The 24,100-nt window shown below is 35.1% G+C and overlaps 1 protein-coding gene across 1 annotated transcript in view; it reads right to left on the bottom strand.

Moving 5' to 3' along the window:
• Nucleotides 1-2,008: 2,008 nt before the first annotated feature.
• Nucleotides 2,009-24,100, bottom strand: part of Mccc1 (Methylcrotonoyl-CoA carboxylase 1) — a 57,192-nt gene continuing 35,100 nt past the window's right edge. Inside the window, exons 12-16 of the mRNA XM_090369901.1 lie at nucleotides 23,396-23,594; nucleotides 17,698-17,775; nucleotides 9,409-9,596; nucleotides 5,333-5,512; nucleotides 2,009-2,122 (exon numbers count right to left, since the gene is read on the bottom strand). Of these exons, the coding sequence (XP_090226027.1) occupies nucleotides 2,009-2,122; nucleotides 5,333-5,512; nucleotides 9,409-9,596; nucleotides 17,698-17,775; nucleotides 23,396-23,594 (759 nt within the window). The remainder of the gene's footprint in view (nucleotides 2,123-5,332; nucleotides 5,513-9,408; nucleotides 9,597-17,697; nucleotides 17,776-23,395; nucleotides 23,595-24,100) is intronic.

Raw genomic sequence — 24,100 nt, 5'->3', positions numbered from 1 at the left:
TATCACTGGACCATATCTGATACGAGACACCATGAACAGTGAACGATACTTAGAAAAATTTTGTGTGGCCTATAATTTCGTCATGGGGAAACACTCAAGAGTTGATGTTTATGCAAGACTGTGCTCCCCTGCATTTTGCCTTGACTATTAGGGAGTGGCTCAATGAGCATTTCCCAGGACGATGGATAGGTTGTCGGGGACCCACAGAATGGCCTGCACGAAGTCCTGACCTAACCACATGTGATTACTTTTTATAGGGATGAGACAAGGAAGAAGTATATAAGAGTAAACCTAAGAATACTGATGAACTTGAAAACAAGATCCATCAGGTCATCTCTGGTGTTCCTGTCCAATTTTTAAGGAAGGTCACAGAAAATGTACCTGCCTATTTAAAAAAATGTGTGGAAAATGCTGGGGGTCTCATTGAGTTGTAACTTTCAGGGAACTAATGGCAAACAATAAGCTAAAAATCAGAAAAAAATATGTGCAGTGCTATTTTGTATATTTTAGGAAATATAACATTATTAAAATAGGGAGTGACTTCCCGCCCACCCTGTACATTGAGTGACAACTTTTATCAGGCACACCTATCTGAGAGTGAGAGTAAGTCTCCATTTAGCCCTCAGAACAGCTCGACTTCACCACAGCATGGACTCAGTGATGTTGAAAGTGGGCCAGCCACAGGGAGGATGCTGGACCATGTTGATTCAACTGCTTCCCACAACTGTTGCAAACTGGATGGTTGAGGATCTGTACTCTGAAGAGCTTGTTCCACCTCATCAACTGAAAATAACTGATGAGTTGGAATGTGTTCCTCTGGATTAAGATCTTCTAAGAGAGGCCACCACAGTAGGCTGAATTCATTCTGATATTCCATAAACCAGTGTTCTACAATTCTGACCTTGTGACATGGTGCATTAATCTTCTGGAAGAACCCATTCACAAATGGATACACTGTGGCTAAAAAGGGATGAACCTAGTTAAACAATTTCCAGATAATTTGTGGCACCCAAATGTTATCCCACTGGTATCAAAGGATCCAAACTGCCCCATTAAAATGTTCCCAACACCATTACACTACCATCACCAACATGCATTGCTGACACCTGATATGATGGGTCCATAGACTCATGCTATTTTTGCCATAATTTGGTCCTCTCATCAGCATGAAACATCTGGAACTGGGATTCACAGACCAGGCAAATGTTTTTCCAATCCTGCAATGTCCAGTACCGGTGTTCCATAACTGTATCTTGTTTTTTTGCTGAGAGGAGTGGAAACTGATTCAGTCATTAGCTACAATACACCATCTGTGACAAGGTACAAGTTGCATGTTTTGAAATATCTCTTTGTTTACCACTGTTGCACTGGGTTGTTATTTGACTGACAGTAGCCTTTCTATTACCCTGCACAAGCCTTGTCATCCTCTGCTGATTTGTTTCATCAACAAGCTATTTTCAGCTGCAGAGTGCTACTGGCTGGATGTTGTTTGATTGTTGGGCTGTTTATTCATTTATTTATTGTGTGTGTGTGTGTGTGGCCCATTCAAGAGTGAAAAATCACTCTTGAAAAATCACTCCTGTATGTGAAAAATCCAAGCATTGCAGTTTCTGAGTTACTCAAACCTGTGCATCTGGCACCTACTACCATGGAATGTTCAAAGTCACTTAAATCTTTTGTCTTGCTCATTCTCACATTGACCTATATATATACACCATCCCTACATATCTACCCATCTCCTTATTGATTAGTTTGAACTACTAATGCTATTATTAAAGGAGCAATCCATTTCAAGAAAATGGTAGGTGTACCTAACAACAATCTGGTAAAATATCAGTGACCTTATGTATACAAGTGTAATGTAAAATTCATGTTTGCTTAAAAACTTTATTTTACAAATTTCATATACAATACATATCAAACAATTTTTATATAAATATTTTTTTAATTAGTATATTAATCTAGAATATACACATTTTAGACATAAACCAATCACAATGGTTTCAATTCACTGATTCACATCTTCTGCCATCTTTACAAGCTGAGCATTCTTAGTTACACTGTCTCCAACTTTGAAAAAGATTTTCTCAACTATGCCAGCTTTAGGTGCCCGAATAACATACTGAAAAATAAAATAAACATAGCTATTTTAATTTAAATCAAGTATAAACAGTCTACTTTATTTAAAATACAGCTCTTCCCTCTCTCTTTGTGCCTATGCACAGATAATTAAAAAAATTGCTGATTTCACTTGAAGTGCAGTGTTTTTCAATATAATTGAAAGCTTCACAGTTACTTTCTTTTTTCTTGGTGTTTAAGCCAAATCCAGGCATTTTGTTCAGTATGAATCACAATCAAAAAAAGTCCCTACAAATTTCATCTCTCCATAGCATGTGTGTTAAGTGCTAAGGCTATGAGGAGAATAGTATATTGTCTTTTTTACTGCATGTATTCTGTGGTTGAATTTCCATGTTTGCTAGACAAAAAAACAAGTTTCCAAGAGAAAACTATGCAACCCTCACCCAAGACCCACTACCTCAGCAACATAGTAAAAAAAGCCTTAAAAATCCCTTGATCACTGACAGGATATGAACCCAGAACATTTTCTAACTGGTGTGTGGGGAGGACAGTAATTACATCCACTGTGGTACCAACAAGGGCTGTATAATTGTGGAGTGTAAAAGAAATTTGTTAATCAACCAGTACTGATACAGCAAGCAAAAGTAGTGGGCCAGTACTTGTTAAATATAAACCTTTTGGTTACTGTCTAAATGTTTATATTATTGGTCTACCTGAAGCAGTGGCTATTTACGAATCATGTTATATAATTTTTGAAAACTTCTAGGGTAATACTGAGCTATTCTTCTTTGAGAGAAGATGCAAAGCTTGCTCAGCTGTGGTCCTGAGGTAATATATGCAAACAAATTTGTACATTGCAAAACTGAGCCCACATGCTTCCACAAAAAGTGAGTAGCCCATTGTTAGCTACTGCACTGCTACATTGGCTGCAATAAAACAGTTATAGTAAAGTTGCAAATGCTTCTGTCCTTGGCCATCCAGAATATAAAAAGACATTTATTTACATTTCAAAGATGCTCCTGAGTAGTTCAAGCGTATGGAGTGTGAACTAAGCTAGCATTGACCAAGCTAGATATGGAAAGTTTTCAATCTCTTGTTGAATCAAGTGACAGTTATTAGTGTTAATATCAAAGGAAAATGGTGCAAGAATATCAGGCTTATTTATTTAGTATAAAATTAACCTTCATAAAAAACCTGTCACCTGACTGTCATGTGGATATCCTGGCTTTTTCTTAATTTTACCCAAGCTCTCCAGTTTTACAAGATAAATAGCAATCTGTCTTGATAATTAATAACCCTCCAGGTCAGTGGTTCCCAACTAGTGTGCCACAACCCTAGAAAAAATTCCATTGAGTTCAATGGCAATCACTATTTCGCTGTGCCGTTAATATTTGTCTTTTAACTTAAAGTGTGACTCGAGTGACAAAAGATTGGGAATCACTGCTCTAGGCAAAAGAAAATTTTCTTATATCCAGTCTGCAATGTTCTTCCTTAATTTACTTATATTCTCTCTAATCTGTGACTTGTTAAAGAAAATACAGTAGACTTCTGAATACAAGGTGGTTGAGAAATAAATTGGGCAGATAAAACCGCAAAATGAAAGAAAAGCTTGTGATAAACATGAATTTTTTTAACACACATATATGAGAAGATCTGACAAAATTTTACTATGAACATGCAATTTTCTCAAAAAGGTAAACAATGGAGCTTCCCCTTGTTTTCCTTCCTACAAAGAAAGTAAATTTTGAAGTATCATTTTGTCAGTGAGAGTGGTATGTCCTTTTTGTTCCATGCAGTCAAAGAGAGACTAAAGTTGACACTTTAGTACCTTTTCAAGTTTATTGATAAGCTGAAGTTTTTGTTTGATAGAAAGGGCAATCCTTTTCCATTTTAACATGATGGATGCATACAGACAAAAAAAAATTGGAGAAGGAGTAATTGTCCTGCACTGTTCAGAGAACTTCATGTCAGATTGTATAATTACTCCTAAGTGTTTTTTATTGTCAAGTTTATTGCTTCCTAAGTAATAACACAATCTATGATTACTATTATCAAAACAAAGAACCCTACATTTACTAGAATTATAGTTAACTGCTATTTTTAATGCCAATAAATAATTTATCTTTGAGCTTGCTGAAGTAGCATACCTTAGTTGTTATTATTATTAACCATCCTTCTAATCTTTATAACATCAGCAAACTTTAATATCAAATTTGTTTTACCTCCATCAACACCATTAACAAATATCAGACACAATGGCAATAAGGAAACCAGTACTAGTGGACCCACATAAACTGATGGTAATGATGATAAAATGGTGAATTTTGGCATTTATTATTGTGAGCAGTACAAGAATATACCCCACAATGAACCATTTTTTGAACTATGACAATACCCTCAAATGAGACATTAAGAATAAAAAATTTTATTCACCTTTTTCAATTTTTTTCTTATGAATAATAGTGAAAACAATCTAATGGTATAAACCATATACTTTTTCACTACTTTAAAAATTTTTGAGTCACATTTCCTGTCTGGTTGGTGTCGACAGGAATATTGTTGTTATTTCACTCCCAACCTCTCAAAAAGAAAAAAAAAAAAAAAAGCCATTAGATTACACTATAGGTAACTGATGCTAAAAATATCATCAGTTACAACCAGATGTGTCCACAATTGGAGGAACTGCAATCAAGGATTGTTTGTAAAATGAGGAGCCTACCACATTAAAAGGTACCTATCCAACAGCTTTTGGATGAAGCATTTCCTAGCAGGCAGATACATTTCATGTCCTCTACCGTCACCTGATGTGATTCACATTAATTTTCTTCTATACATGCAGAATGTGTGCAATTTATTGGTCCAGACCACTGATGAATTGGATGTAAAATTTGCACATGCTTTGGAAATGATTATTTAAAATGTAAGTGATAGTTTCTTAATTTTCTCAAAATCTGTTAGCAAGTGGAGATAATTGATCTTGACAAGCTACAAAGGTTTATTAGTGTGTAAAAAACACTTTTGGAATTCTTCACTCCAACAAAAATCATAAGCTGATAATGAGGTAGCATTATTAATTTATGAAAAAGGATGATTCTTTTCCAGATTGCCTGTATTTAAATTGCACCTCTGAATACTATGAATTCCTCATCGAAATTAGCAAATGAGGTAAATAAATTATCATCATCAGTAATTCTCGTAATGCAACTTTTTACAGTATTAATAAAAGACACGTCTGAAAAGAAGGTAAACTTACCTCCATTTTCATAGCAATCATCACCACAAGAGGATCACCCTTTTCTATATGATCCCCCTCTTTTACAGAGATTTTTTCAATCACCCCAGGCATTGGTGCTACAGCTCCTTTTGTATGTGTACCAGAAGCACTTAAAGTTAAAAATTTTGGTGTAGCTAGAAAGAACTCATAAGGCCCATCCTAAGTAAAAAAGAAAATTTTCACAAATAAGGATGAAATCTACAACTAACAATTAGGTTTATTAATTAAGAAGTGAAAATTATTTTAAAAAATTATATCTGTCTGTAAAAGAACTTCTTATTTTAACTTGTTAAAATAATAATAAATAAATAAAAAGTTCTCAAAAATTCTTTCAAAATATTTTGAATGCATACAAAAAGACAGCATTTATCTTTCAGAGAAGCTTTACAGCCTTCCATTTTCTACATTTATATCTACGAGAAAACACAAGCATCACATTCAAAGTTAAATGAATGTACAGTTAATAAGTTCTCATATGTGTATCAAAACACAGACACATCCAAAAACCAGATGTCATTTATAAAAAAATTCAATTAAAAAATTCCAGGTCAGCAGTGCTCAAAATCAATTCATTTGAACCTGGAGCTGAGCAGTTTTTCCAACTAATACTATTTTCTGCCAGACTACAGCAAATATTTAACATCAGTGATAGCGCACAAAATTTCAGACTGATATTATGAGATACAGCAATGTTCGGTTAAGCAGTACTGTGAAAAATCCTTTAAATAGATATGAAAAATTTCAAAAATGTCAGTCAAAAAGATATATGAACTTTCTTTGATAGTTCTTGTGTGGTTAGCCTATGTGGTTTATTGTTCAAAAACCAGCAATCTGCAAATTAAGGTTGCTGATTTTGGGACTTGAAAATTAAAATAGTGTCAACTCGAGTATCCACTTCCAATTCCTTAAATGCTGATTTCCAGGTAATTTGCCAGTGAAATAAAGATAACTTAGTTGATTTCAATCCTTCCAAAATTCAGTCCTATCTTATATCTCAAAAAGAATTCTTCTGCTCCTATGCTTATTTTCAATGACACTGATTTCTAGGCAAGATCATGTCTATTGGGGATTACCCTGACTTCCAATCTCCCTTGGCATAAGCACATTACAAATATTGCTTCCTCTTCCCCAAAACCTCTCTCAGGCTTCTAGATTCCATCCAAAAGCAGGCAGTTAGGTTAATTAATGACTCATCTCTAACAAAGTCTCTCCACTCTGTCTCATAGACATTCTGTTTCTGCTGCATGCCTTTTCTATAGATATTTTCATGGGCATTGTTCTTCTGAATTGTCTTCTATAATTCCTACTCTCTCTCTCTCTCTCTCTCTCTCTCTCTCTCTCTTCCAAAACAGTCTGAACACATACCACAACCTTTACAGAACTCACAGAACTAACTTTTCCTCATTTATTCATTCAACTTGTTTTCTGGAACAACCTCCCTTCATATGTATTTCCTTAAAATTACAATCTACAGAAATTCAAGTCTAATGTCAAAAAGTATCTGGTACTAAGTACTATAGGTTCTAATACTTCTCATACTTGGGGTTTGATAAAAAAAAAAAAAAATGTATTAAGAATGGAAGTGTTTTAATTATTCTAGTTCAGAATAAATATAAGTGTGGGCAACAGTTACCAAAGATGGAATCTGATCCTTACAATGGGCACATCATCTTATGACATATAATAGCCAACTACACCAATTCTTTTATAATGCAGAAAACAGCTGCCTAAATTTCAGTTAAAACAGAGAATAAAGCATCTCTCTTAAATACAAACTGAATATCTGTTTATTTTTAATAGGAAATTATAAGTAAATTGCCATCGCACGTTTTTTGGGACATTCCTACCACTTCTCCAGTGATTCTGTCATTGTTACTTCTCCATTACAAAAGAACAGGATGCCCCAAGAGTTAACATATAAGTCCATAAATCACATATGTTAAATCTTTGATCATTCTGTTTTTGTAATGGTGAAGGAGCAGCATTGGCAATCTAAAGAAATGGCAGAAATGTGCCACAATATGCCTGATTATGATCTGTATCTAATAGATCTGGTTATGATCTATTGGAAATAAACAGACATTAATTTCACACATAGATAAATGTGCTTCTTTCCTTATTTTAATTTACATAACCTATACACTATACCACTAAAGCTACATATAAATTTAAAATTACCCTAACCAAGAAATAACAACCTAAATTAAACATTTTAGATAATGCTAGTTTACTGTTTGCTAACAGTGCAATGAATGAATGCTTGCTTAAGCCTTTCAATGAAAAAGACCACAAAGATTAAATAATCAGAATGGTATATTAGTATATGATTATATATACACTGGCCAAAAAAAAAAACCTTTGTATAACAACAGTCACAACAGAAGAAATGCAAATAGATGCAAAGAAAACTGATGTGGGGTAATGCCTTGTTCAGTATAAAGACTGCACAGGCTGTTCAACTGCAGTAACCTCAAGCCAGAATGGTGATAACATGCATGATCTACCAGACTTTGAAAAAGGTCTCATCGTAGGTGCATACTTAGCAGGAGCCATGATTCAAAAAATAAAAGACATAACTGCTTTCTCAAAAACATCCATCTCAAAGGTATAAATGTGGCAGAAAAACAACACTTCAAGGGTGAAGCCATTGTGCTCATATCTGGTGAATATGGGCTTGGCACACCCAGGGACCTGAACTGAATATCATCATTCTTCTCTTTCTTGGTGATTCCCTTCTACTTCTCTCTCTCTCTCTCTCTCTCGCTCAGGGTAACTCGGAAATATATTTTAGCTGATGCACCATAAGCCTCAGGCTTCCTTGCATTATATGGCTAGTAATAATAATAATAATACTCTAAGGACTGTATGGAACTACAATACATCCAGTGTGCACTAAATAACATCTGAATTAAACCAAGACCAGAACTGCCCTATTTCAACTAGTACCATATGCAGAAAATTGAAGAAATTGGATATTGGCAGATGCCTGCCTATTTGGAAGCCACTAGCCTCAGAGAAAAACAGAAAAATCCACTTGCATTAGTGCCAAGAATGTCATGATTGGACAGTGGAACAATGGAAGAAAGTCACGTGGTCAGACGAATCACAATACACTTTGTTTTGCACTGATGTGGATAGTGTGGCGAAAACCTCACAAAGTAATGGACTCTGCTTGCCTTGTTAAAACAATCCAATCATCTGGAGGTGGTATCATGGTATGAAGAATCTTTTGTCAGTGCAGACTGGATCTATTGATACCAGTGGAAGGTTAAATGTCATGCAGAGAGTACCTGAATTTTGTATCACATTTACTGCATCCTGCAATGTTACACTTTTATATCCTGAAGATGATGGCCACTTTATGGATGACAATGCAACAGCTCATCATTCCAGAATCATGTAAGAATGGTTCAGAGAACATGGCATGGATTTTCACCATCTTCCCTGGCCCCCAACATTCATCTGATCTCAATCCTATTGAGAATGCGTGGGATATGCTACCGAGAGGTATTTGGCAAATGATGTCATCTTTTTTCAACTTTGTCACAACTATGTGATATTTTGCTGGAAGAATAGTTACAATTAGACCAAAACACACTAAAGCAACTTATAGAATCATCCATGCCATGCCACATACCTGCTGTTATTCGAAACAGAGGTGGCCCGATTTGATACTGAATAAGGTTCATATTTTTTTTGGCAAGTGTGTAAACAATTATAATTATAAACATTTTATTTAATTAACAAAGACAGTTTCATGACTACAGAGATGGCTGCAAAATCTTGTCAAACTCAGTGTTTTTAAAGCTTATGTATTATACTCATGTATTGATTAGATTTATTTTATATTCTATAATATTCATTATCATATTCTATAGTAAGATTCAAAATCTTTAAAGTACTTTCATATTAGACATTTTGAACATATAGCAAATTACTTTTCCATACAATATATTTAATATTTATTAAATAAACTGCTTCAGAAAGCCTTAAGGAATTAAATGTAAAAATATTACTTAGTGATGCATGGCCTTTTAGATTGTTTTTTTTTTTACCTGAGTTAATATATAGATAACATCATTCATTAAAACAATCTTGCTTGTAGAAGTAAAATCATTCACTCTGCATGCCAACTGTAAATTTCCATTGTTTTGCTGCAATTCACCTGCTACATGATAAATCTGACCATCAACAATCATCTTATAACTACCATCCATATTATAAAAAACCTGCACACAGTATTCTGAAACATAAAATATAGCAGAGTATAAGTATTGCAGATATAAGGTTGCATTTTACAGAGAAAACATTACATGAAAAAAATTTATTACCAATTAAATGAATATCCTGCATTTTTTATATAAAATTAAATTTCATATTCCCTATTATCACACTAGACTGCAAGAACTTTGCAGGGTATATTTCAAACTTTTCAAGATTCAATAATGTTATAAAGAAGATAACAACAGTGGGATCAGTACATTCTAAATTAATAACAGAAAAAATCTTACAATTTTAAATCACAAAATGCTAACATCTCACTAACTGTTTTCAACTAAACTAATTATAGCTATTTGACTTGGAAATTTTACTGAATATTTTTCTGTATATTGCCATATTTTTTAAATAAGTTTTTTTTTTGTTTATCGCTTGCTGTTTCCATTTGCATATAAAAGTTGTTAGAAGCATGTGTTTTCCTTTTTTTTTTTTAATGAGCAGAGTATAGCTCTGCTCATTAAAAAAAATCAATTTTTTACATACATTTTGACATCCTAATGTAATTTAACATCATAAATCTGAATATGATTTTTTCTGGAACATGCAGATCATGCTATATATATAATATGTAAACTGTGTGTGTGCACGTGTGTTTTATGTGATCAATTTTCCTGTTTACTGGATGAAAAACTTGAGTTTCCAGGGGGAACCACACAACCCTTGGCTGAGACCAACTAAACTCGGTCATGTTGTGAAAAAAGCCCCTAAAAATTTCTTGCATCAGTGATGGGATTCAAACCTGGGCCTTTTCCATCTAGTATGGGGAGAATGGTGCTTATATACACTGTGCTGTGCTACCCATGAGGGTACATTATATAATAGTGCCAATCATTTCTATCCTAAGTGTATAAAAATGTGTGTGTTAGATAGTATGAACCAGAGCTGTAATACTCAATGTTATATGTTGATATCAATATTTGTAAAATAATAAGGGAAGTTTACCTCAATATAGTATGTAGAACACTTCCGTATGATACTCTCCAGAAATTAAAACAAAAAAATTGAAAAACTTACATTAGAGAAACAAATAATTTAAAAAATAATTAAAAATCAATTTAACACAATTAAAAATAAGAAAATTAATCAGAAGAATTTCAAATGCAATTATTTTTAATTGTGTTAAACTGATTTTTAATTGTGTTAAATTGATTTTTAATTATTTTTAAAATTATTTGTTACTCTAATGTAAGTTTTTCGATTTTTTTTGTTTTAATTTCTGGAGAGTATCATAGGGAAGTGTTCTACGTACTATATTGAGGTAAACTTCTCTTATTATATGTGTATATGAAGAACACATCTTACTCTGTCTATAAGGTGCAGTGTGGACATTTGGATGTGAGATGCATCACAGTTCATGTTCCCTCACCTAATCCCACAGGAGATCCCTTTAGACGGGGCACACAATGCTAACTTCTGGAGCCAAGTTCTCCTTACAAATAAGTAGAGATTTAATTTTGAAAATGATTCTTAACATGGTATCCTCTAATGGAAAAGTTGTTTTGAAGGGGAATTTTCTTGATATATTGACTACCTGGTTCATATTGCAGCAATTACTATAATATTACCTGGAATTTTTTTTAATGTATTATGTTTATGTTCAGGTATGTGTTCACAGCCCAAATGCATGCTGTGTAGGCTGAAAAATATAACTCATGGGAGAAGCCAAATAGTTCTGAAACTAGTCATAACCATGCCTTCAAGTTTTTAATGAATAATGGATTCACTTCTTTGGTGATGTTATTTGATTAACACAGGATGCAATTGGCCTGGTAATGACTACATGGATAAATATAACCAAAGAGTATAAAGCCCAGCTCTGTAACTGGAGGAATAATAGTGTCCTTGCAGCAGTTACAGATAGTTGCATTCATTGTAAAAATAATTAACTGTAAACTACTCTGACTTAGTGGTAATGCCAAAGTATAAACAAAGCGGAACTTCTCTATTAGCATGTGTGTGTGTGAAGCTAACCATACTTGAATAAATTAGCCAGATATATACGTGACATGGGCCAAAATGATATGTAGACGACTGCACAAGTAAAAATTTGATTAAATCAATGAATTTTACACACAAAAGGCCAATTATTAATAGAATAAATTAAATGATAAGTTATGAAGCCACCATTCATTATATATTTAAAACATAATTAGCTGTAGCTATCTGTTTCTGATTGTTATGAAGTTATAACTAAGCCTAAAGATTGGTCCCATGGCCAGCCAAGTTTAGTAGTAGTACTGGCACTTGATGCAAGAAAGCAAGTGTAGGAGCTCATGCAGCATCAGCCAAAAAAAAAAAAAAAAAATAAAAAAAAATAAAAAAATCACACCATACCCTCCAAATGCCTGTCCAGTTCCTCCTTAAATTTATTTAACCTATCAACTTCCACAACGACAGATGGAAGTTTGTTCCAGCAATTAACCACCCGCTGGCTAAAGGCAAATTTCCGCACATCTATTCTACATCTATCCTTTCTTAATTTGAACTTATGTCCCCGTAGGTTCGTATTCTGAACAAGTGGGAGGATCCCATCAGAATTCAGCGTGCTCAACCCATTCAAGGCCTTATAGACCTCAATCAGATCACCGCGCAGGTGCCTAGTCTCCAGCCACTGCAATTTGCAGAACTTAAGCCTCTCTTGGTAAGAGGATCCCTTCATTCCCCTCACCAATCGTGTTGCTCTTCTCTGTACATGCTCAAGCAAATCTACATCCTTCCTAAAATGAGGCCTCCAGACCTGTACGCAGTACTCAAGGCGTGGCCTGACCATTGCCTTATACAGAGGGACAATCACCTCCTTTTCCCTGCTAGCAAAATTCCTATATATCATTGACAAAACCCCATGACCTGCCCTAGCAGCCTGTCTACATTGCTCAGAAAACTTCATATCTGACTGCACAATTACTCCCAGGTCTTTTTCATTTTCTACCACCTTAAGTGTAGTACCACACAGTTGGTACGTTTCTCTGGGGTTACTTCTACCCATATGCAGTACTTTGCATTTGTCAAGGTTAAACTTCAGTTGCCACTTCTTAGCCCATCTGCCCAAATTATCTAGATCCTGTTGCAGTAGCACACTGCCATTACTGTCATTAACAACCCTGCCAACCTTCGTGTCATCTGCAAACTTCGACATTAAGCCTGATATACCTTCATCAATATCATTGATAAATATACAAAACAACAGTGGACCCAACACCGAACCCTGTGGGACTCCACTAATAACATTAGTCCACGAAGAGCAGCACCCATTGATTACCACCCTCTGTCTTCTCCCACTTAACCATCCTTTTATCCATTGTAGCAACTTACCCTTAATACCATTCTGCTCCAATTTGTACAGTAGTCTTCCATGCGCAACAGTGTCAAAAGCTTTCCTGAAATCCAAGTATATGATATCAAAATTATTTTTTGCATCCAGTTCCTTTGTGACCACATCATAATAACCAATCAAATTTGTCAGACAAGACTTTCCCTTAACAAACCCATGCTGTGTCTGAATTATTGCTGCAGTCTTGTCTAGATGATCCTGCAATGCATCTTTAACCAGTGACTCCATTATTTTACCCGGAACAGAAGTTAAACTAACTGGTCTGTAATTACTCGTGTCACTCTTTGATCCCCCCTTTGTGAATTGGGGATACATTTGCACATCTCCAGTCCGTGGGAACCTCCCCTGAATCCAAGGATGCTCTCATAATTATGGCTAAGGGTTTGCTTAGTTGCTTTGCCGCCTCCTTTAATATAACTGGATAGATCCCATCCACCCCAGGTGCCTTTCTTATGTTTAACTTCAACAATTTCTCCTCCACTTTGCTCTCAGTTATTACAAAATCATTAAGCACACTGCTACAATTTGATAACCTTCTTCCATTTTCAAACTGTAATAATTCCTCACGTGTGAATGTAGATGCAAAATACTCATTCAGTTTGTTTGCTATCTGAGCAGGATCATCAACAGTCGAACCATCGATGTCAAGTGGACCAATCATAAAATTATCCCCTTCCTTTTAGAGTTTATATAAGTAAAGAAATCCTTGCTGTTTCTCTTAGCATCTTTTGCCAAAGATTTCTCGTAATCCGCCTTTGCCTGCCGAACCTCCTTTGTGACCTGATTACAGACTAGCTTATATCTGCTACAGGCTTCTGCGTCGCCTGATAATTTATATGCATCCCATGCATTTTTCTTCTCTGTCACGAGTCTCATTAGTTCATTTGATAACCATTTAGGCCTAAACCTTGAACAATATTTCTTCATCGGTATGAAAAGTCTAGTAGCTTCCACGATTAATTCCTTGAATGCTTCCCACTTAGAATTTACTGTTTGTAACATCGTCAGTTGATCCCACTGTACAGAATTTAAAAACTGTCTGAGACCACTGTACTCCCCTTTACGGAAGCAAAAACCCTTTCCTTTACCCCTGACGGTAGTTAGCTCTTTGAGTAAATCCCACTTCAGCACACTGTGATCACTGCCACCTAGTGGTTCCTTTATCTGCAAATTCTTAATACACGAATGATCACTGCTGATAATCAGATCAAGAGTATTACTTTCTCTGGTTGCCTCTCGAACATGCTGCTGCAGAAAACAATCATCCAATAAATCCACAAAAGTCTGACTAGTGTGTGAGTGACCAACCCACAAGTTCCAGTCAATATCTGGGAAGTTAAAATCCCCCATTATAAGACATTCTGATTTACTGGCCCACTCTATTTCTCTGTACAATTGTTCATTGTACTCATTCGAGTCATTAGGCCTATAACACACTCCTACTCTTATTATTTTTGCTTTCGCAGTGCTTATGTCACACCAAACTGACTCAACAGTGCACTGTCCATCTATATCAACTGGATGCACTTCTTTTGATTTTATGTTTTTCTTAATTAACAGCATAACACCTCCTCCCTTTCTGTCCTGTCTATCCTTTCTGTACACATTGTACTCCCCAAATTCCAGTTCTGCATTCCTTATATCTTTGTGACACCACGTCTCTGCTATCCCAACAATATCTGCCTTTGATGTCTTGACCAACACTTCAAATTCATCAAATTTATTTACTATACTTCTAGCATTGGTATACATGCAAGCATACATGCTCCTATGCCTATTCCTTGTTACCCTAACACATCCCATATACCCAACTATTCCAGGATGACTGCCATCCGTCCCTGAAACCCCCAACACCCCTCGCTCCAGGTCGCTTCTTATTCTAATAGAAGTTGTGCAAGAATCACCTTCACCTCTGCCTGCGGTTACTGTTAAACTATTAGTCTTTGTATCCCCCCAAGCTAGCAGTTTTCCGACCCACCTAACACTGCCTCGATAGCATCAGCAAATATTCTTGCACCCTTTCTATTTAAGTGTATCCCATCCCTGTAGAAGCAGTCTCTCCTGTTAACAAGTACAGTCCAGGCTGAAAAAAATTCTACCCCTTGAGCCTTGCACAATCCTTCCAGGGCCGAATTGATCGACAAGGCTCTCATCATATACTCCCTCCTATCGTGTCTGGGCAGAATTGCAGACACTTTCAAATGCAACCCTAATTCTCGGCTTTTTTTTCAACAGTGACCTGTACTTGTTGAGTAATTCTGCCGGTCTCCTACTCTTAATATCATTAGTGCCAACGTGTACAACTATATCACCTTTTGTGCCCTTGAAAGATGATATCCGCTCTACAACGTCATCAACCTTTGCCCCTGGCAGACATACCCTGGTCCTGTTCCACCTATCCTTTTTACATAGCATGTTCCCCGTTTCCCTGACAATAGAGTCACCAACAACTAATAGTTCCTGTGGGACCAGCGCATTCTGCCTTGGGGTTTGCCGCTGTGTTGCGCGATGACCAAGTGCAAGCTCTGGCGTTGATGTGGGCAGCTGAGAGCTTGATGGGCCCCTCAATTTATTTCCTTCGAGGGCATCCACCCTGTTTAGGAGAATATTATACTATATTTTCCACAATTTAGCTGCTCACTGGCAGCTCAACAGATAGCAAGCTATACAAACAATAGCTAATCATATTCTATACAAAAAGTGAGAGAAGGAGAAAGAGTAGGGGAGGGTTTATAAGCAAAAGCTTAACTTAGGTAGAAATGGGATAGAAAGAGAACCCCTATCTTTCGAGTATTCTAAAAGATTGTGGGATATAAAAATTAGAAACAAAAATTAAAAAGAATAAAAGACATGAGTTACATATCTGACAATAGTAGTTGAACATATTGGGAGTATAACTGCCCATCTCGTAAGATGGGGTCCTGATAAATATACATCAACAGCAAATAGGACAGAGTAAAAGTCTGGATAATAGTTTGTAAAGTGGATTGTTAAAATAGACATAATTAGAAATGGGGGGGGGGGAAGAGAGAGAGTGAGTGAGACAAATATCACTAATTTCAACAATAAAACCATACACTAAAAGTGCATGAATCAAAAGAAGCAGGAATGTATATGCTTTTATAACAAAAAAAACCATAACATAATGAATAAGAATAAGGAGATACATAACTAGTAAAATGTTTATTCATACTAGGTGTGGTTTCTTATTCTTATTTTCATTATTTTTTTATCACCAAAAACTGCACAGCCAAATTTTAAGATTCAGCCATAACTTTATAACTGTTCAGAATCACACACGTTTATATGAACTTTCTGAATTGTTTCAGGTTTTGAATCAAACCCGAAAGCTTATTTGACAGACCCACGTGCCATGGAACACATTGTGTATGTGTGTACATACACATACACAATGTGTTCCATGTTAGAACTGGACGTTAGAAGACTGGAAGAAGGTGTGCTGGTCAGATGAGTCACGTTGTTTACTCCACACCATGGATGGTTGTGTATGGATTTGGCATCAACATGAGGCTCTTCATCCATCATGCATGGTATCAAAAGTGCAGGCCGGTGGAGGCGGTTGTATGCTGTGGGGCGTGTTTCACTGGCAGGAACTTGGACCCGTGGTGAATGTGGAACAATGTATCGGTGGTCTCTGCTATCGTCAACTGCTTGCTGACTGTGTACACTCCGCTATGTTAACACTTTTTCCCAAATGGTGATGGTGTCTTCCAAGATGACAATGCACTGAGCCATCGGGCACTTGATGTGCAGGAATGGTTTGAGAAATACAGTTCTGATTTCCAGCATATCAATTGGCCTCCAAACTCCCTCCGATATCAATCCCATAGAGCACTTGTGGGACACTATGGAAAGGCATATCAGGCATCTGGATACACCAATCACCTCCATACCTGCATTGCTGACCACATTACACACAGCTTGGTTGGCCATACCTCCCGAACGCTTCCGACATCTTATTCAATCAATGCAACATCAGATAGCTGCTGTACTGAGGGAAAAAGGAGGCCCTATAAAGTATTAGGTAGGTGGTCATAATTCAGTGATCACTCAGTGTATAGTGATCTGTGATGGAATCCTAACTAACGATTAGTTCTTTCTTTTAAGGTAGGCAATTTCGCAACTGGTAGCAGTTTTATTATTTATTTATTTTTTTTATTTTTTTCGGAAAGAAGGACATGATTGTGCAAATATGCAAATTGTTAATCAGAAAAAAATGCCTTATCAACTTAGACTACTGTTTGTTTAACAGTTAACATTTTCCTGTGGCTCCATCTAAGAACTGAATGTTGAGCTATTTTCATTTGTAGTACAAAACTGGCCCATTCCATAAAATAAAGCTATTTGAGACCACTTCCAGCCCGATTGATTAAGCCTATCGTTCACACTGACGGAATAAAGGAAATGGCTTCCATATTAAATATATAGACATTAACTAAAAACCATATATTTCTTTTTTTTTTTTTTAGGCCAAAAATTTTCTCTGGTAGATATTTAAGAATCTTATCTTTCCAAAATCATGATCTTTTCATTATGGAAATCTCTTTATAATGAAACACGTCTAACAAAATCATATGCTAATAAATAATATTTCAACTTTAAAGGAGCAGACAATCAGCACAAAAATAGTGTGAATAACAGGGCCATACTAAAATTACATAAAAGAAAACGTTTATACAAAATAACTTTTACACCAAATATTTTTAATCCTTACCTTTATTTTCATTGATTAAATTGAATTTTCTTTCATATACAGTGTTCAGCCTCATTCCAATTAATAAATGATGTGGATCTAAGAATACACAAACAACATATGTCAGAACCCTTACATCAGTTCATAAATAAAAGATTACAGTTGAGCAAGAATGAACTTATAACCGGTAAGCCTTTAATGATGAAATTAAGATTTTTGTGAAAATGTTATGCTATAACCGTGCATTTACAGTTCAAAATGCATTGTTCGTTGAAAAAAAATGCGCAGTACATAAATACATCTCTGAATAGACATATACATTGTCTATTCAGAGATGTAGTAGTAGTAGTAGTAGTAGTGGCATGTGATGCAAGAAAGCAAGTGTATTGAGCTTATGCAGCATCAGCCAAAAAAAAAAAAAAAAAAAATCACACCATTCCCTCCAAATGCCTGTCCAGTTCCTCCTTAAATTTATTCAACCTATCAACTTCCACAACGACAGATGGAAGTTTGTTCCAGCAATTAACCACCCGCTGGCTAAAGACAAATTTCCGCACATATATTCTACATCTGTCTTTTCTTAATTTGAATTTATGCCCCCTTAGGTTCGTAATCTGAACAAGTGGAAGGATCCCATCAGAATTCAGCGTGCTCAACCCATTCAAGGCCTTATAGACCCCAATCAGATCACCGCACAGGTGCCTAGTCTCCAGCCACTGCAATTTGCAGAACTTAAGCCTCTCTTGGTAAGAGGATCCCTTCATTCCCCTCACCAATCTTGTTGCCCTTCTCTGTACACGCTCAAGTAAATCTCCATCCTTCCTAAAATGAGGCCTCCAGACCTGTACGCAGTACAGGTCTGGAGGCCTCATTGAGAGAGCTTATAAATGAAATTAAGAAAATGTATATTCCAAGGAACGCTAAGAGAAGATATGCAAATCTGAAAAAAAACTTATAATCAGGATGATAAAAATCAATTTAATTTAAAAGGTATTGTTAAGGGTATGAAATCATAAAAATGCTATAACAATATCAAAGTCTTAAAAGCAATAAAATTTGTATAAGACTAAGGCGCATTTAGGGCTAGAGCCTCAAGCTGCGAACAAATTTAGACTATGTATATAAAGTGCTTAGCATCATAATACACAGCCATTTCTGAATAAACAGAAAATTTTTAAGGTGGCATCGTTTTAGGTTATATCTCATATTGTGAATGCCTTCACAACGAGTTGCCATGATATTGCACTACTTCGAATAAGTAACGCTTCACCTAAGGAGAAGACTAGTGTTACTTATTCTCAGATAGGTACCACCACCCAGACAGCACTGTTTCAGGGCTATTTGGCCCTTCGTCAGTGAGTGGGTAGGTACCCAAGTGATGCAATGATGGCAAAAACAGTTATGAAGTATAACTCCACAATATGAGAGATGCCTGATGGTGTATGATGTATTTAGACTAAGGCGCATTTAGGGCTAGAGCCTCAAGCTGCGAACAAATTTAGACTATGTATATAAAGTGCTTAGCATCATAATACACAGCCATTTCTGAATAAACAGAAAATTTTTAAGGTGGCATCGTTTTAGGTTATATCTCATATTGTGAATGCCTTCACAACGAGTTGCCATGATATTGCACTACTTCGAATAAGTAACGCTTCACCTAAGGAGAAGACTAGTGTTACTTATTCTCAGATAGGTACCACCACCCAGACAGCACTGTTTCAGGGCTATTTGGCCCTTCGTCAGTGAGTGGGTAGGTATGCTAAGCACTTTATATACATAGTCTAAATTTGTTCGCAGCTTGAGGCTCTAGCCCTAAATGCGCCTTAGTCTAAATACATCATACACCATCAGGCATCTCTCATATTGTGGAGTTATACTTCATAACTGTTTTTGCCATCATTGCATCACTTGGGTACCTACCCACTCACTGACGAAGGGCCAAATAGCCCTGAAACAGTGCTGTCTGGGTGGTGGTACCTATCTGAGAATAAGTAACACTAGTCTTCTCCTTAGGTGAAGCGTTACTTATTCGAAGTAGTGCAATATCATGGCAACTCGTTGTGAAGGCATTCACAATATGAGATATAACCTAAAACGATGCCACCTTAAAAATTTTCTGTTTATTCAGAAATGGCTGTGTATTATGATGCTAAGCACTTTATATACATAGTCTAAATTTGTTCGCAGCTTGAGGCTCTAGCCCTAAATGCGCCTTAGTCTAAATACATCATACACCATCAGGCATCTCTCATATTGTGGAGTTATACTTCATAACTGTTTTTGCCATCATTGCATCACTTGGGTACCTACCCACTCACTGACGAAGGGCCAAATAGCCCTGAAACAGTGCTGTCTGGGTGGTGGTACCTATCTGAGAATAAGTAACACTAGTCTTCTCCTTAGGTGAAGCGTTACTTATTCGAAGTAGTGCAATATCATGGCAACTCGTTGTGAAGGCATTCACAATATGAGATATAACCTAAAACGATGCCACCTTAAAAATTTTCTGTTTATTCAGAAATGGCTGTGTATTATGATGCTAAGCACTCTATATACATAGTCTAAATTTGTATAAGATTAAAAATACATATGTTATGTATATAAATTAATAAATACATTTTTTATTTATTAATTTATATGCATAAATTAATTTGACAGGCCCACATGTATTTACTTGATTTTAAATTCCATATTTTATTTTAAAATCACTTCAACCACAATAATCTAAAGTGGAAAGAATCAACTGTTTAAACAGGTTAAAATTAGTGCACTGCTTGAGAAAAACACAGGAAAATATTTCATTAAACCTAACAATTTAAATGACCAAGTCTATAACATTAATGACCAGAAAGCTGAAAATTGAGTCTTCAAATAATGCTGTCTAGATTCTTAAACTACACTACAGAGTCAATATTCAAATTTGAAAAAGATACTCGTATACTGCCGGGCCACTTTATTAGGAGCTAATAGTATGTTGGACTCCCACTGGCCTGAATAAACATACCTAGTAAAACATATTTTATTTACATAAGCAAAGGATTGTGCTAATGAATATGCTTTTCCAGTTCAACTTGCTTGAAGTCTTCTTCATATTCCTTAAATTACTTTTTCACACATTTTGTGTGAAAGAGGGATTTTAGGAACATGAAAACTTCAAGCAACTGCTTCAGCAAACCTAACTCTAGCATTCACAATACTTTCTGGTGGGTTCAGGAGACCAAGGACATACCACAAAATGTGCCCCACACCTTCTCAGCAGCCAGTATTATCAGTACACAATGGGATGGTTTTAATGCATCAAGTGGTTTCCTCCATATGTGCATTTTTCCATCAGTACTGAAAAGCATAAATCGGGCTTCACCAGAACAAAACATACCTCCAGTTCTCCTGCATCCAATCTCTGCATTTCTAGCATTAATACAGCTGCATTTTCCAGGGGATGTCCAAGATCAGTGGTTTCCATAACGGTCTCCTATTCTCTTAGGGTATTCTTTGTAGAGTTATTTATATGGTGTGGGTAGTGGTGCTTTGTGATGTTTCCATATCAAATGTAAAGGTTAAGAATTCTGTTGTTTAACAATCTTGCATCTTTATCACCTAATAATGCAAGAACACTTCTTCAGAAAAAAAGAAAAAAAAAAACTGCAAAGTATTTTAATGAAATAAAAAAAGATTTCAACAGCCCAGAACAGCTTTTTTTTTTATGCAAGACAAGTTTTTAATTCTGATCAATTCAAGTGCTTAGATATTTCTGCAAGTGACAGGTTCAAAGATATAACCATGTTCAAAAAAGATAACATTAAAGGTCAATTAACACTGCTATGCACAAACGCTGAAGAATTAAATACCACTCTTAATTCTTTAAAACTTAATTATTTTCTAGTTTTCCAAAAAAGAATGATTTCCCTACCTTTCAAAGGTAGTGCTCCAATATTTTTACTTCCAATGAACAGTGCTGATGCAAAGTGATATTTTTTTCAAAATATGGCAATATTCTACGAAATGATCAGGGAAATACAAAAAGAAGGGAATTTATATATAACATGTTGTATAAAAAATTTCACTTTTGCTATTGAATATGTCAGGTATGACTTGAACTTCAATAAAGCAAATCAATTTGTGAATTGCTTTGCTTTATTTAAGTTTTGGTTTAAACCTCATTTAGGTTTTCAAGTCATATCTTTATTTAAGTTTTTTTTCTATTCATCTTCTAAGGCAGTTACACAGATCCAACTATTAATGCTTTGTTGATGTCAGAATGACATGTGAGAACTTTATCATTTGGATAACTAAAAATATACAAATTTTCTAATTTTGTCCCATGAATTTTAACTTTTTTTCCATGAAAAAAAGTAAAAAAAAAGTGAAATTTATGGGAATTTTGATTCACATAAATTTCACTTTTTTGATTGAAAAAAATTTGCAGCCTTTTAAGAATAGCCCATCATTTTTCTATGGTTCTCAAAGTAGTGTATATAACAAAGGGGTTTCTACAATGATTTGGTTAGAATCATCACAGTTTGCACTTGTTTGGATTCTGTAAAATGTTATTCACACTAAACTACTCATAAATATTATCCAAAAAATTCTGCATGACCTGAGCATCTGAGGTGGATCAAATCATTTTATAAATCTTCACATCATCTGCAAACAAATGCAAGTTAACATTTGAACACTGAAATATAGATACATCATTAAGATACACAGTGGACAAAAGAGGACCCAGATGGGAACCCTCTAGGACTTCACAAGATGAAAAAAAAGAAAAACAATTTCAACTGCTATGGATAATAGTCAATTGTACAAGAGATTAAGACAGTTTAGCAGAAGGATCATCCCAAAAAAAGAGCACATTACATAAAATTCTAGGATAAACTGAATCAAACAGATGTAAAATTTAGTCACTTCCCAAGGAGGTAAATTGCACTATCTAGATTGCACTGTGGATGCATTAAATCATGTTTTGATGTGTCCACTGTATACTGGCATTTTTACAACTTATTATACTGCCATTTTTACAGTTCATATTTTATTTATCAACAATGTATCTGCGTTATTAATATGTTAATTTTCATAATGTTAATAAAAAACATATTCATAGCATACCAATTTATTTTTTTGTAAAAATACAATTCTACCATAATGATATACCATGGAACATAAAAAAAAAAAAAAAATTGAAAGCAATATCTGGGTATACAAGACCATTTAAATTTATTTTACATTAAAGGGTGACACTGCTCAAACAGTAAAGTGAACTGTGATATGTCGTGTCACATGACCTAATGCTTAAAAAAGTGAGATGTAAATGCTATGTTTTATGGCAATTAACATGTTCATATTAAATTTAAAATAAATTTATGACAGGTTATATAACAATTTAAAGTTTGGGAGTGAATTACATAGAACTTGTATATATTCATACTGATTTTCAAATGGGAAAAATTAAACAAACAAAAAAAAAAAGATTAAAACCATCAGCATGTGGTAGAGAAGAAGACATAGCAAGGCCAATTCTCAATGTTTTCAAAGATATTTCTTTTAAAATTATTCCTGACCACCAATAGATTACAAAGAAAAATAACCTTCGTATACAGAAAACAGCATAAATTCAATCCTAAGTTTTTGTGGTCTTGTGCATGCATAAGACCACAAATGTTAACACAATTCTATTTACTGTTTCTAGAATTTTAGAATATTCTGTATATATTCTTACCTGAGTTTACACCTCCTTTGTTCTCATGAAGGAGAAGCCCTAAGGCAGCTTTACACAGCATCTGTGATGATGGAATCTGTTGTGAGAACAGCTCATCTTTATAATCCGCTATGAAATCAGTATTCACATTTCCCTTTTGGAATTGATTATGGCTGGCAAGACTCATCAGAAATAAGATATTGTTACTGACTCCTACTACCTAAAACATTAAAATAAGTGATTTTTGAAATCTGAAATAAAACAAAGGACAATTAACTAAAAACTGTATTTTCCTTTGCATAACATAAGTATAATAATATCACCTCCATAGATCCGAATAGTATTGTGCAAGACGAAGGGGCATATTATAATGGGATAATTTTATAAATTAATTACATGGAAATGATGTTACATGACAAAATAATGAAGAACTTGGCCATGCATAAGTTCTGAACATGTTTATTATAAACAGACTCTGTATCTGGGACATTCCTCCTTTACTTCTTAAATTAATGCACTTAGTTTATTCTAAGTGACTCTTAGAATAAACTAAAACAGTATATTAGATTTGACAAAGGGGTCTGAGTTTAAAAGTAGCCTGAAGTCTGACAACAGATAACCTAAAACCTGATTTCAAGTGATGTCACCAGCTTATATATATATATACAGGGTGGCACAAAATAAGTTGAACAGTTTGTTTTCTCTGTAACTTTAGAACAAAATGTA

This window comes from Mastigoproctus giganteus, chromosome 1 (genome assembly GCF_048544385.1).
Source record: "Mastigoproctus giganteus isolate SK-2022 chromosome 1, ASM4854438v1, whole genome shotgun sequence".
NCBI lineage: Eukaryota > Metazoa > Arthropoda > Arachnida > Uropygi > Thelyphonidae > Mastigoproctus > Mastigoproctus giganteus.
The sequence above is the reverse complement of the archived record's forward strand: the minus strand, read 5'-3'. Positions and strand labels throughout refer to the sequence as shown.